This window comes from Spermophilus citellus (genome assembly GCF_964194105.1).
Source record: "Spermophilus citellus genome assembly, chromosome: 3".
NCBI classification, from domain to species: domain Eukaryota; kingdom Metazoa; phylum Chordata; class Mammalia; order Rodentia; family Sciuridae; genus Spermophilus; species Spermophilus citellus.
In genome coordinates this window covers 36,693,853-36,708,656 of record NC_138184.1, presented here as the reverse complement: position 1 = coordinate 36,708,656, position 14,804 = coordinate 36,693,853, and the positions used below count along the sequence as shown (strand labels likewise).

Sequence of the window (14,804 nt, the reverse complement as noted above, 5' to 3'; positions counted from 1 at the left end):
TTTGTGTATGTTATGTCTTGATGTCATATCTCAGAAATGTTTGTGTAACCCAAAGCCACAAAATATTCTCCTACCTTTTTTTCCTAGAAGTTTTTAGTTTTGCATTTCACATTTAAGCCCATGATCCATTTTAATTATTTTCAGCATGTGCTATGGCTATGAATCATTTGATTTTGTTGTTTATTTGCTTGTGATGGCTATCTCATTATTCCAGCGCCACTTTTTAAAAAATACTTTTTCCTGATCTGCATGTAGATGAAAGAACTTCCTGATCAGTGAGTTCAAAGTATGAGGCCTATGCCATAAATTTTTATTTGTTATTGATTCTAATAATTGATTCTAATTTCATTTTATTTAAAGTAGTGTCGTTCTAATTGCCTTGAAGCAGGAAATCTTTCTGCCAATTTTAAAGTTCAACCAAATTGTATACTAATTGTACAATTTACACTCTCCAGGTGCAGCCCAGTACAATTAGTGTGCAGATTGTACACAAATTCTGCTAATCAGCCTCTTCCAAGAAGGACGGTTTATTCATTCATTCATTTGCCAAGTATTTATTGAGAGATTTTCCTGTGTTGTGCGTTATCCTCATTATGGGGTCAGAGCAGTGAACCAGAATGAATTGCTGCACTTAAGGAAACTACTACTTTCAGTTGTCAAACACATACAGTAAAGAGTAATAAAGAGTATATATCTGTCTTGCTGAGAATAACAGAATGTGTAATTTTGACATTTTCTGAAATGCAGACCAATGTGGAATTACTCACGGCTGTTCTAATTAAGGTAGAAAAATCTCACTTAGAAACAAACTGGAAACTACATTTGGTAATAGATATTGAAACTATATTGCCAGCTACAAAATTACTAATCTCTCTTGATTTACTATGGAAATCAGTATGGCGATTCCTCAGAAAATTGGGAATGGAACTACCATTTGACGCAGCCATCCCACTCCTTGGTTTATACCCAAATGACTTAAAGTCAGCCTACTATAGTGATGCAGCCACGTCAATGTTTATAGCAGCTCAATTCACAGTAGCTAGACTATGGAACCAACCTAGGTGTCACTCAATAGATGAATAAATAAAGAAAATGTGGTATATATATTCAATGGAATATTACTCAGCTTTAAAGAAGAGTAAAATTATGGAATTTGCCAGTAAATGGTTGGAGCTGAAGACTATCATGCTAAGTGAAATAAGCCAATCTCACAAAACCAAAGGCCAAATATTTTCTCTAATGTGCGGATGCTAATTCACAATAAGGCAGGAGGGCACTAGAGAAGAATAGCATTACCTTAGATTAGGTAGAGGGAAGTGATAGGAGGGGAGGAGAGGGATGTGGAGAAAGATAGTAGAATGAAACAGACATTATTACTATGTGTATATATGTGACTGCATGACCAATATGATTCTACAACATGTACACTCAGAAAAATGAGAAAATATATCCCATCTATATATGAAATATCAAAGTGCATAAATGCGTTCTATTGTCATGTATAACTAATTAAAACAAATTATTTTTTTAAAAAAACTATGAAGTAAAAAATATATAATGCTGAAGTAAGAAAATATAAATTTTGGAAAAGAGTCATATAACTTGTCTAATTTTACTATTAAAATGCAGAGAAATGGCATTTGTGAATATAATAGAATGTGTGTTAAAAAAATACACCCTAATATTGGATACTTAAAAAAAAAGTAAATGTCTTCCAGGGAGAGCTATAAATTAAACATACAAGGCCAAGGAACACACAGTGATAAGTAAGAGTCACAGTCTTGTTTTAATTAGAGTCATCACTATCTCAGTTAAGGCAGCATATTCAAAAAGATCTGAAGAAAGACCAAGTTATGAAGACCAAGTCATGTTGCTGTTTAAGGAAAAGAGTATTTTCAGACAGAGCAAAATAAACTCGAAGACACTGAAGAAATGTATTTGGAAGCTACAGAAGGTTCCTAGGGTATTTGAACTGAGAATTTTAGTCTTTGAAGAAACCCTGGATATTATCTAGTTTCAGGACTCTTGGTAGATTTCCTTTGCAAAGCCTATCCAGTGGATTTGTAGTGAATGCCTATACTTGGCAATTTTTTTCTTTTTCCTTTTTTTTGGGGGCGAGGGTATGAGGGACTGAACACAGAGGCATTTAACCACTGAACCCCATCCCCAGCCCTTTTTATTTAGAGACAGAGGCTTTCTAACTTGCTAATACCTTGCTGAGTTGTCCTCAAACTTGAGATTCTCCTGCTTCAGCCTCCTGCGTTGCTGGGCTTACAGGCGTGCACCAACATGCATGGCATATTTTTTTCCTATAAGGTACAGATTGTAAATATTCTTAGCTTTGTGGATCACACAGTTTCTGTTGCAATCACTCAATGACTCAACTCTGTCATTATAGAAAAGCAGTTATACACAATATATAAACAAAGAAAGTTCATTTGTTGTACTTCAATAAGACTTTATTTTATGATAGGCTGGATTTGGCCATTGGAGTCTGTCAACCCCTGGTCTAGAGAATGGACAACCTTACCTGATTTTTCAGACAGACCCACCCTTTGGTAATTCTCCACTGGATTTTTCTGGAGCATCTCAACAATATGTCTGGCATTGTGAGTCACAAGAAGTCTCCATATTACTGATAAGACCAGAGAATTTCTTAGAAGCTGTCAGTGGAAAGTTAGACTCTGGCATACAACTCAGTGTGGTCAGACAAGCCTGTTCTGTCCCCTCCAGACTTTATATAGATTGCTCTATATATTTGACGTTGGGGCTATGGAAGCCGTCTCCTCTCCTAGTGCAGCCCAGATGGCTAGGACCAGCCAAAGGCTGAAACTGAGCTTCTCCAGAAGCCACTGGTAATGTTCAGAATGAGAAATAAGGATTTCTAATAGAGGTTTGCCACTTCCTGTTTATAATATACAAAAAAAAAAAAAAAAACAAGTGAAAACCTCCACCATTTGTCTCCAAATCTGGAGTATAGGTAGGAATGGAAATCAGCTGTGTTCATGGATCAGTCTTCCTTGCAAGAAGTCCAGTGCAGAATTACCAATGTGTCCTTCTCTAGGCCAGGGATTGGCAGGGAATAATCTAGCCTAAGCAGGAAGAAGAATATGTCTTTAACACAAGGGACGGCTCACAGGGTTTGGGCAATTTATATGAGAAATATCAAGATCAACTTCTTTTTTAAATTTCAATCTCATTAAAGAAGATTTGATTAAATAGAAGGTAGATGTCGACTAAACTTGATTTTAAAAGATATCAAATGGCTGTGGTTAGAGCTTACTGGTAGGGTGCTTGCCTAGCTTGTGTGAGGCACTGGGTTTGATCCTTTGCACTACATAAAAATAAATAAGTATTTAAAAGAAATCAAAAGTATGATTGCATAAATAAGATACATGTTTGCTTCTCCCTCATCTGATAGCTAAATGGTTGAGGCTGAGAGGGCAGTATTGTTCCACATGGCCATCTGGAGATGGGCTCCTTTCATCCGTGACTTCGCCTTCCCAGGGCTGCTGTCCTCATCTGTCCTGTGTATGCAGGGATATGCATGACTGAGACCTTTATAACAAAAGAAAGATTAATAAGAGAAACGCACGCAAATTTATTTAAAGTTTGGCATGAATGGAAGCCTTCAAAAATAAAGACACAAAGAGGTAAAGTTGTGTAATTTTATGCCAGGAGAAGTGGCTAGTGACAGAGAAGCATGTCTGAGACAAAGAGTGTATACTCCAATGCTGATATCTGGGGGGAACTTTTGCAAGACCTGTTTCTTCAGGTTCTTCTCTGTGTCCCTGTATTTTCAGCTCCTTTCCTCCAAGAATAGGAGCAAATGAGGGTCTTAAATGAGGGTCTCACAGACTGCTTCAGGGGAGAAGGAAGATAGGAAGGTAAACAGGAACTAATACTTTATATATTCTCAAATCCAAGATGCCTTATCTTAGCTTGTCCTGAACCATCAAAATCAAGAATGAGAGATTTTTGCCCTAAACTTCCAGAACGAAGCAGGAAGCACAAGGTTAGAGTCCCAACTTGTTTTTCTTTTTTCTTTTTTGCATTACTGGGAATAGAACCCAGGCTGCTCTATGCATAAACTAACTACATCTCTAGTCCTTGTGATTTTTTTATCTTGAGATAGGATCTCCCTTGCCAAGGCTGGCCTGGAACTTGTGGTCTTCCTCCCTCAGCCTCCCCTCCCAAGTAGCTGAGAAGTACAGGCATGTGCCACTGAGTGTTCTAACTAAACTTTTGGTCAAAGGAGAGGGTCCTTGTCCTTTCTCTTTTTTTTGGGGGGGGGCAGGGGTCAGGGGTGGGGAGTGGGGAGAGTTCAGGGGATTGAACTTGGTGCACTCAACCACTGAGCCACATCTCTAACCCTTTTTTGTATTTTATTTAGAGACAGGATCTCACTGAGTTGCTTAGTACCTCACTGTTGCTGAGGCTGGCTTTGAACTCATGATCATCCTGTCTCAGCCTCCAGAGCTGCTGGGATTACAGGAATATGCTACTCCACCCATCACATCTAACTCTTTTAAGGCTCTCCTGGTTTCCAGCAAGTGGAATAGCCCATCAGATCAGAGCACCTGGCAGTGTAGTGTGCCTGTAGGTGCTTATAGACCTTAATTAAATCTCAGATTATTTACTCCAACCCTGGAAACTTTCCCTAGGTGGCCCTGGATGTGCCATGCTTGGGCACAACTGCTGGATCCTGAGTTGTATCCCTTTGTGCCCTTTCAAGGGGAGAGAGATCATCTTTCTGCCTGTCTTTTCCTTTCTGGCCCACCCATGTTTATGTGCTACTTTAGATTTTGGAACTGTTACCTTCTGAAATAACTTTGCTGATCTCTTTTGGAGCATCATTAACTCAAAAACAACAACAACAACAACAACAAAAAAAAAAACAATAGCGAAACGCCAAAAAAAACCCCACAATTTTTGGAAACCACGGCATTGTCTTCTTAAAGAGAAATTTTCAAAACCCTTGGTGAAGGTAGATATTGAGAAGGTGACTTGACACCATGCAGTTTGGAAAGGGAACCTATTTTTTCATTAAAAAAAATGTTCATGTATCCAGAAATTTCACAGGGATTTCTGCTGGGCTTTATTTTACTCAAACGATTTCCACTCAATCGCTTTGGGCTTTTTTAATTTGCTTTTTCCCTGTTAGAGACTGGGATGAATTCACACGCCATTCCCTCTCCACTGTCCCTCTGATGTATTTGTACCTTTTACATTCCCTTTCCTAGAGGAATCTGAAGGAAATTCCTCTGGGCTTTTAGCTTTGCCTCAGAGTCAGAAACTTTTGTGTTGCTAATAAACTGACTTCATTAGCATTTCAAATCCAGGGATGCTCTCAGAGAGGGGTGTTAGATTTTAGAGCCTCTCCAGTCCCAACCGGATTTATCAATCCTGTTTAAGTGAAATCCCCAGTGGCCAATGCCTTTGACTTTATTTCTGCCAACACAACTTTTCAGCAAATCCTTTTCAAGAATTCTCGAGGGGGCTGGGGCTGTAGCTCAGTGGCAGAGCACTTGCCTAGCATGCATGAGGCACTGGGTTCAATCCTCAGCACCACATAAAAATAAACAAATAAAATAAAGGCATTCTGTCCATTTACAACTACAAAATTTAAAAAAAAAAAAAAGAAAAGAATTCTCGAGAAAGATACAAGCAGGAGCTGAGTAGTTTTGCTTTTATTCCTCTGCCTACTTTGTACACTGTCTGCCAAGAAGCTCGACTTGGCTTCATCACCTTTGGTGAGATCCAAGGGTAGAAGATGGGTCAGAGGGTGGATGAATGGATGGACAGGTGGATAGATGAATGGATGACTGGATGGGGAAGATGAACAAGTAATTAGATAACTAGAAAGGTAGAGGGCAGTAATGCAAGTCCTCTGTCCTATGCAATATCATTTAATTAACTATGATTGGCTTTCGGTTCCTGAGGCTGAACCCAACTTCTGCAGGGAACAGTAAGTCGGTGACTTTTTCCTGCCCCGCCCACCACAGGAATAGTGGGTCAGGGTTGTTAAATATTTCTTTACTATTCTGATTCAGTGTCTGTGCTGTAAAATAAACCATTTTTCTTCCCATAGTACTGATGTTCCGTGCTCCTCATCTTATGATATGGTGTGTCCTGATGAACTCATAGTAGGTTGGAAACACAGTTAAGTCAAAAATACACTTTAAAAAGTCGGGAGTGGTGGCACATGCCTGTAATCCCTGCTGCTCAGGAGGCTGAGACAGGAGGATCGCGAGTTCAGAGCCAGCCTTACCTCAGTAACTATTAGATCCTGGCTGTAAATAAAATACAAAAAAGGGCTGGGGATGTGGTTCAGCGGTTAAGGTTAAGTGCCCCGGAGTTCATTCCCCAGTGCCAAAAAAAAAAAAAAAAAAAAAAAAAGAGAGAGAAAGAAAGAAAAAGAAAATACATTTAATATACCCAATGTACCAAGCATCATAGCTTAGCAACACAGCTTACTTAGAACATCAATTATTTACTCTTGTGATCATGTGGCTGACTGGGAGCTGTAGCTTGCTGCCACTGTCCTGCATTAGTAGAGTATCTTATTGGCTCCATGACTTGTGATCCCAGCAATTTGGGAGGTTTAGGCAGGAGGATTGTAAATTTTAGGTCAGCCTCGGCAACTTAGCAAGGCCTTAAGCAATTTAGCGAGACCCTGTCTCAAAATAAAATATTAAAAGGGCTGGAGATGTGGCTCAGTGGTAAAGCACCCCTGGGTTTGATCAGAGAGAAAGAAAGAATATGAATATCTTACTGCATATTGGTAGCCCTCCAAAAATAAAATAAAATTCCAAATTCCAAGTCTCCTCTACTGGATGCTTACAGCTTTTGCACACCTAAAAGTCAAAAAATTTTAAGTCAAACCCTCATAAGTTATCAACTATATACACAATAACACTTAACCAAGCATTTGCAGAAACTTAGAAAACTGGCCCTAATTGCATATTCTTGAACATTGCAGCCTGAAACATTCACCATGGTTGAAAATAACTGGCATAACCTGAGAGTCTCTAGAACTGGTAGCAGTAGCAGTTGAGAAGTATTAAGCAATGTCTCTCCAACTTCATTTCTCCTTGCAGACTTCAGACTGACATTTTAAAATTACTTACAATATCTTGGGTGATGTTCTAAGTGCCTTTTACTTGTATTACCTCATTTAATTTTACCATAATCTTTTGACATAAGTACCATTAACATCTCCATCATAAAGGTGAGGGAATTAAGGCACATAGAGGTTAAATAACTTGCCTGGGGTCAAAGAGCTAGTAAGTAGTGAGGAAAAAAGGCTTACAAACAATCTGCTGGTATCCCAAGTCTCTGTGGTCCCACCTACCCTATGACACTGCCTCTCTGATCATGAAACTCACCTTTTAGAGCAGGGTAGCCCAATAGAACTTTCTGCAATAATAGAAATGTCTGTGTCTGTTGTGTGCATGTACAAATGTGTAACAACAAATTCCACTGCTATGGAATTATAATACACCAATTTATAATGTAATTATAATACACCAATTAAAAAAAGAGAAATAAATGTCAATGTCCACACTATCATATGTACATGATAGCCACTAGCCACATGAGCTTTCTGAGCACTTGAAATATTGCTAATGCGACTGAGGAACTGCGTTTTTAATTGTTTTTTAATTAATTGAAGCAGCACAGTTTAAGAGCCAGCTAATAGTCTCTGTTCATACATATGATCTCAAAAAATGAAATGCTGAACTAGGAATTAAGGCAGCCATCTCAGTAATAAACAGTATCCCTTATTAATAATGTTAACATGAAATAATTGCAAAGCACTTTTAGAATCTTTTGTACTTCTTTATATCCTTGAAGAATCTAGCTGTTCCAAGCAGTCTGCCAACTAGGTGGTACATCTAATCTTAGCTCATTGGAAAAATGTATTGAGAGACGATTAAAAACAATTCAGGCAGAATAAAACAGGGAATGTGAGCAGGTTGTCACATGGTGGTACCTTTGGCATTTATTCTCAGGGTGATAGTTATATTTTCCACCTCTCAAACACTTTCATCATATATATGGGGTGGAAATACTAGGCTTTAAGGCAGGGTTGGGTGTTGGAGAGGAGCAAAAACCAGGGCATCTGTGCACACTTGGAAGGTGGAAATGAAGTCAATACTCCATCTCATGGAAGGAAGTGAAGAGAGGAGAGAACTGGGAAACTGAGTCAATAGAGAATGATGATTCTGGGTGAAGTCATGTAACACATTCTGGAAAAATAATGTAACAGGAACCGCACAATTCATTTGTCGTGTGATACACAAGTTGAAAGTAGGTAAGGCTTTTCAAAAAGAAGGAAAATCATGCCTGCTGTGGTGGCCCACTCGAGTCCCGGCTACTCAAGGGGTTGAGGCAGGCACATCACAAGTTCCAGGCCAGCCTGGGCAAGATGTTGTGTAAAAAGTTTTAAAAGGGCTGAGGATGGCCAGGCACAGTGGTGCACACCTGTAATCATAGCAATTTAGGAAACTGAGGCAGGTGGATCACAAGTTACAGGCTAGCCTCAGCAAATTTAGAGAGGTCCTAAGAACTTACTGAGACCCTGTCTCAAAATTTAAAAAAAAAAAAAAAAAATTTAAAAGGCTGGGAATGTAGCTCAGTGGTGAAGCACCTGTGAGTTTAATCCCCAATACAAAAGAAAAAAGGGGGGGGGGTAAGGACTAAAGATGCAATTGCTCCATAGTAGGGTACTTGCTTAGCATGTACAAGGTTCTGGGTTTGATTTCCTACTACTGCTAAAAAAAAAAAAAAAAAAAAAAGAAAAAGAAAAAAAAAGAAAAAAGAAAATTGTTAACGAAACCCAAATATCTATATATATCTAGGTCTTCTAAGGAAAGATACAAGGCAATCTGAATTTAACTGTGAAATGTTGGTCTAGAACACAGATAGACAAACTACAACCCAGGGACCAAACCTAGTGTGCTACCCGTTTTTGTAAATACAACTTTATTAAACATACCCATGTCCATTCATTCACATACAACTCTGTTACATCAGCAGTAGTCCTGAGTGAAGGACTAGAAGCAAAAAGTCTTTGTGCTGGTTACTGTTAGACCTTCTCCCTGGTATTGGCACAAAAAAAGATCTGCTCATAGTCCAGACAACAGCACTGGGAACAGCCCCAGACCTGGAACATCCCCACCATGGCTTCCTTGCAGAAGCACACACATCAACTCAATACTAGCCAGATATTCTTCTGTCAAAACTGTAGCAAGAGGGATTTGTTTATATGGCGCTAATAGGAACAGTTTTACAAAATAAAAATAAAACTGCAGCCAGGAACCACACGCCTATAATCCTGGTGGCTCAGGAGGCGGAGGCAGGAGGGTTCCAAATTCGAAGCCAGCCTTAGCGTTAGTGAGTCCCTAAGCAACTCAGCAAGACCCTGTCTTTAAATAAAATACAAAAAACAAAGTGCGGGGTGGGGAGGGCTGGGGATGTGGCTCAGTGGTAAAGCATGCCTGGGTTCAATCCTGGCACAAAAGAAAGAAAAGAAAAGAAAAGAAAAGAAAAGAAAAGAAAAGAAAAGAAAAGAAAAGAAAAGAAAAGAAAAGAAAAGAAAAGAAAAGAAAAAAGAAAAGGAAAAGAAAAGAAGGAAGGAAGGAAGGAAGGAAGGAAGGAAGGAAGGAAGGAAGGAAGGAAGGAAGGAAGGAAGGAAGGAAGGAAGGAAAGAAAAAGAAAAATTCAAAACCACCACAAAGGAGTTAGGCATGTCTTTAAAATAATCTGTGTCTGCCTCGCCCCTGTGTCTGCGTGCACTTTGCATGCCTTTTGGCCTGGGTGGATGTGTCTCTGCCTGTGAGACTCTTCTTATTTAGACATCACAAAGTATTCAACCAGTTTTGAAGTCCCTGGCTGCAAAACTGGTGCACACAGATGCCTGCTCTTTCTTCAGGAAACTCTCCAGTTCAAACATGTTTGCAGAGCATGATTCATGGTGTTTCTTTCTGGATTGTCCAGTGGGTAATTGCTGTACGAAAACCAGAGAAACAGATGTAGACCCTGAACCCTGGCTATAAATTTTTGTTTTATGATTATGGGTTTCAAATGTGCTGTGTCACACTGACAAATATACAGTTACTCTGAAACAAAATGGATTTTGCTCTCAAACTTTTGCTTTTTGTTTGATTGTTAGTTGGGAAAACTTTTATTAGATCATTGATCAAATACAAAGAAAATATAGGAGATGACACATTAGAATTTTTTTTTCTTTTTTTGCCATAGAAGGGGGATATTTGGGGGAAGGTTTCTTCCAACTATTTGACTCATGTTTAGAATGGGTGTCAATAATTTAAACTTCATTGCAAACAAATTAACTAGTTTGTTCTTAACTTTCTGCCCTATTCTTTAATCTTTAGAGTACATGGATGTACATACACTTACGGAATTGTGGCTTATTGGTGTGTCTTAATTTTCCATAAAAATTTAGAGGAAGAATCATGTTTTCAAGAAGTGTAAGAATTAGATTTACTGAAGAAGAACAGATAAGAAGCGTGTGGCTAAATTGTGAGTCAGCTTTATAAATTAGTACTTAGATTATGTAATAGCTCTAATCATTGCTATCAGCATAATTAATTCATGATGAGAAATGATGAATTGACTAATGAACACTGTTACATTATAAGAAACCCATAATATTCTATTCACAAGGATTTAAGTACTGATCATTCATTTCAGAGCTCAAGTTCATTTCCCTACAGTTAAAAGAACCTCAAGGTGATTATCAATTTTAAATATTCTTGTGCAAAAAAAAGGAAACACCAAGTCTCCCAAACATATCATACACACAGACACACCCACTTTTTGTTGTTTTTGTGTAATAATACAGTATGGGGGTAGAAATTCAGAGGCAGTTGTCTTCCTTCCTAGATAAGCCTGTTTTCAAGCAATGAAATGAGAATAAAACAGCATTTGGGAGATACCCACCCTAAGGTTCACTTCCCTGCCACTCCTGCACCCCTACCCTTTGGAAAGAATGAAGGGCAAGCTGGGCATGGTGACACAAGCATGTAATCCCAGTGACTTGAAAGCTGAGGCAGGAGGATTGCAAGTTCAAAGCCAGCCTCAGCAATTTAGCAAGGGCCTGTCTCAAAATAAGAACTAAAAAGGGCTGGGGATGTGGCTCCATGGTTAAGCACCCCTGGGTTCAATCTCTGGTACAAAAATCATTAAATAAAAATAAAAATCATGGCAGCCTCCTTCAGGTAGCAGATAACCTGTATACACATACCTGTCCAAGGTGCTCTCTCCCTCAGCTCTGACTTAAGCTCTTTGTGTTATACTTTATACCTTTTTTTTTCCCCTCTCAATCAGCAACTTTCCATCCACTTCATTAGTGGGTCCAAATGAGCCCAGTTTCCAAGGACCTCTGGGGACCTTACATTACGCATTTGGAGTTGTAAGTCTCATGGGCCAAGTAGAAGTTGGCACATCATGTAGTGCCTTGTATATCTTTACAACTATCTTAATGGCAGTGCCTTGAATGTATTGTAAACTCTTCTGAGTTTCCTTTCTTAAAATGTGTATTTTCTTTGTAAATTTTCTCATAATAAGACTCTGTTACAAAATGATGGCCACATAAAAGAGAAAGAGAAAACAAAGTAACAGTCAAGTAGTTTCAGCAAAATCTCACCCCTTTATCACTGGGAACTTTTCAGTGGCAGGAACTGAGCTTGCTGGACTGAAGATTGTTTTAATGTCCCTTCATGAAAGGATCCTTGACTTGGTCACATGTACAGGGCATATTTTTCATTTACACCAGGAGTGCCACTTAGCAGTTCCACCAGGCAGTGCAGCATTTCACTGTGGGACAGGGAGAACCCTCACCCCAACAAGCTTTTAAAAGGCCTAGGTGCCAGTGCACATTCAAACACTATCCACACAGAGGAGACCAGAACAGTGTGCTTTTCCCTGGGAGGGGCAAGGAGGCTCTCTCCCCTTTCCCACCTACTTGCCCATCCTATTTTGTGGGAGAATTATTACAAATCCTAGAGAGGTAATGGAAGAAGGAGGACACGTTAATTCCTCCTCAATATTTCCTTTCTTTGATGCACCTTGCATCCTTTAAGCAAGCCTCCCGAAATGGCTGCAGGGGAGAATGGCTCTCCCTTTTCAAGCCCCCTCCCCGCCTGGGTTTATTTGTATACATTGCCTCTGTTCTTCTCCATTTTTAAGACTGGCTAGAAAGCATCTTCTTTCTCTCTATTGAGTGAGTGTGAGATATATATATATATATATATATATATATATATATATATATATATATATATATATATATATAATTTGTCCAAAAATGATTTTCATAAATAGCCAAGATTGGGAAGGGGCTGGTATGGCCTTTAGGCAGATAAAACCCTCAGATTTGAACAGTTTCAAAATGTGTGTTTAATTACGTGGCGTAGTATGCCTATGATGAAAGAGACCCACACACTATTCAGGTGTGTGGCTGTGGGAATAGCAAAGTAATTTTCACAATGAACTTAGATCACAGGATCCGGGTTCTAATCATGATCTGAACTGTGCAGCCCCAGACAGGTCGGTCACCCTGTTAGATAGCTCCTATAGTTGAACCAAATGGAGTCAGAGCTAATATTTGTTCCTGTGTATTCACCGAGGACCCTACAAACATTACTTCTGACCCTGCATTAACACACAGACCTGAGTGGTATTATATGTGCATTTCACAGATGAAGAAACTGAGACCCAGAGAAATTAAATACTTATCCCAGATCATACAATTGGTCATTGGTACATCTGGTATTGAAATTTGGTTCCGTTTAACTCCCCAATTCGGGATCTTGGCTACTTTGCTATGTTTTCTTAGATCAGGTTCCAAAATCCTATGTATCTATGTGTGTCAGTGTGTGAAAAGGGAAAGAGAGAGGGAGGAACTGACTGTTTTGTGTGTGTGTGTGTGTGTGGCGGGGGAGGTTGGTAATTCCAGATGACTCCATATGTAGCTTATAGCCTGGAATTTTTTTTTTTTGCATATTTGATTTTTTAAATTTGTTCAAGTTAGTTATACATAAGAATGTATTTTGACATATCATGCATAAATGGAGTATAACTTCTCATTCTTCATGTTGTACATGATGTAGATTCACACTGCTCATGTAATCATATATGTATGTAGGGTAATAATGTCTAATTCACTCTACTATTATTATTCCTACTCCCTTGCCCCCTGCACTCCCTTTACTCCCCTCTGCCTTATCCAAATAGCCTGGAAAAAAATTTTTTTTTCAAAAGTAACCAGAGAGGTGACTCTTCACTTCAGAGCAAATGCAATCCTTTCAGCAACGGCTTGCAAGAGGGAGAAGGGTGTGGGGGAGAGGAACTAAGGAATGGAAAGTTTCTTAACCCAAGGCTTCCCCGAGGGGTAGCCGTTCTCTGTTCTCCAGTTTAGGGCTTGCACATGCTTTCTCGGGAGTGGAAAAATACACAAGTTACAAGGAAATCAACAGACAGAGAGGCGCAGGGAGGGATTTAAAGGGTGGGCTGGGGGCGAGTGGCGACGGGGGGGGGTGGAATGCCCGATGGCACGCCTGGCCGAGGCGCCGCGGATAAAAAGGCAGTAAAGGGAGAGAAGTTGGCGCTCTACGTGAGCCGGGAGCGGCCGCCTGGCTCCTTCCCGGCTCGTTTTAAAAGCACTTCTTGCATTGTTTTTAAGGTGAGAAATGGGAAAGAAAGCGCCGGCTGGTGCGCTCGCTGCCTGCCTCTCTGGCTGTCTGCTTTTGCAGGGCTGCTGGGAGTTTTTAAGCTCTGTGAGAATCCTGGGAGTTGGTGATGTCAGACTAGTTGGGTCATTTGAAGGTTAGCAGCCCGGGAAGGGTTCACCGAAAGTTCACTCGCATATATTAGGCAATTCAATCTTTCATTCTGTGTGACAGAAGTAGTAGGAAGTGAGCTGTTCAGAGGCAGGAGGGTCTATTCTTTGCCAAAGGGGGGACCAGAATTCCCCCAGGCGAGCAGTTTGAGGACTGGGATGCCGAGGACGCGAGCGAGCCGGGCAGGGTCTGTCTGGGCACCGTCGGGGTAGGAACCGCAGCGCATTCGGAAGGCTTTTTGCAGGCATTTCCTTGGAAGGAGAACTTGGGATCATTCTGGGAACCCCCCGCCCCGGCTGGATTGGCCGAGCAAGCCTGGAAAATGGTAAATGATCATTTGGATCAATTACAGGCTTTTAGCTGGCTTGTCTGTCATAATTCATGATTCGGGGCTGGGAAAAAGACCAACAGCCTACGTGCCAAAAAAGGGGCAGAGTTTGATGGAGTTGGGTGGACTTTTCTATGCCATTTGCCTCCACACCTAGAGGATAAGCACTTTTACAGACATTCGGTGCAGGGGAGATCATGTTTGACTGTATGGATGTTCTGTCAGTGAGTCCTGGGCAAATCCTGGATTTCTACACTGCGAGTCCGTCTTCCTGCATGCTCCAGGAGAAAGCTCTCAAAGCATGCTTCAGTGGATTGACCCAAACCGAATGGCAGCATCGGCACACTGCTCAATGTAGGTTTATTTTTTTTTTCCCTTCTTCTACCAAGAAAAAAAAATTAATGGTTTCTCTTGCATGCAATAAAGACATTGGAAATAAACTGCATTGGTAGCAAGACAAAGGATTTAACGATTTAATGCTGAAGGGGTGTGATATGCACGCATGCATATTGATTCCCCTCTGCTGAAAATTTCCTGTTAAGATGTTTGCTTCCCCAAATAACGGCTCCCGTACCCGTGCCCCTCTCTTTACCCCCCCCCCATAATCT

General features: G+C 40.2%; 1 protein-coding gene across 2 annotated transcripts in view; it reads left to right on the top strand.

Moving 5' to 3' along the window:
* Positions 1 to 13,860: 13,860 nt before the first annotated feature.
* The window catches only part of RARB (retinoic acid receptor beta), a 171,479-nt gene continuing 170,535 nt past the window's right edge, over positions 13,861 to 14,804 (top strand). Inside the window, exon 1 of one of the 2 annotated variants that reach the window (XM_081286686.1) lies at positions 13,861 to 14,550. In XM_081286686.1, the coding sequence (XP_081142812.1) occupies positions 14,394 to 14,550 (157 nt within the window). In that variant the 5' untranslated portion in view covers positions 13,861 to 14,393. The remainder of the gene's footprint in view (positions 14,551 to 14,804) is intronic. The other variant, XM_081286687.1, reaches the window with a different exon arrangement.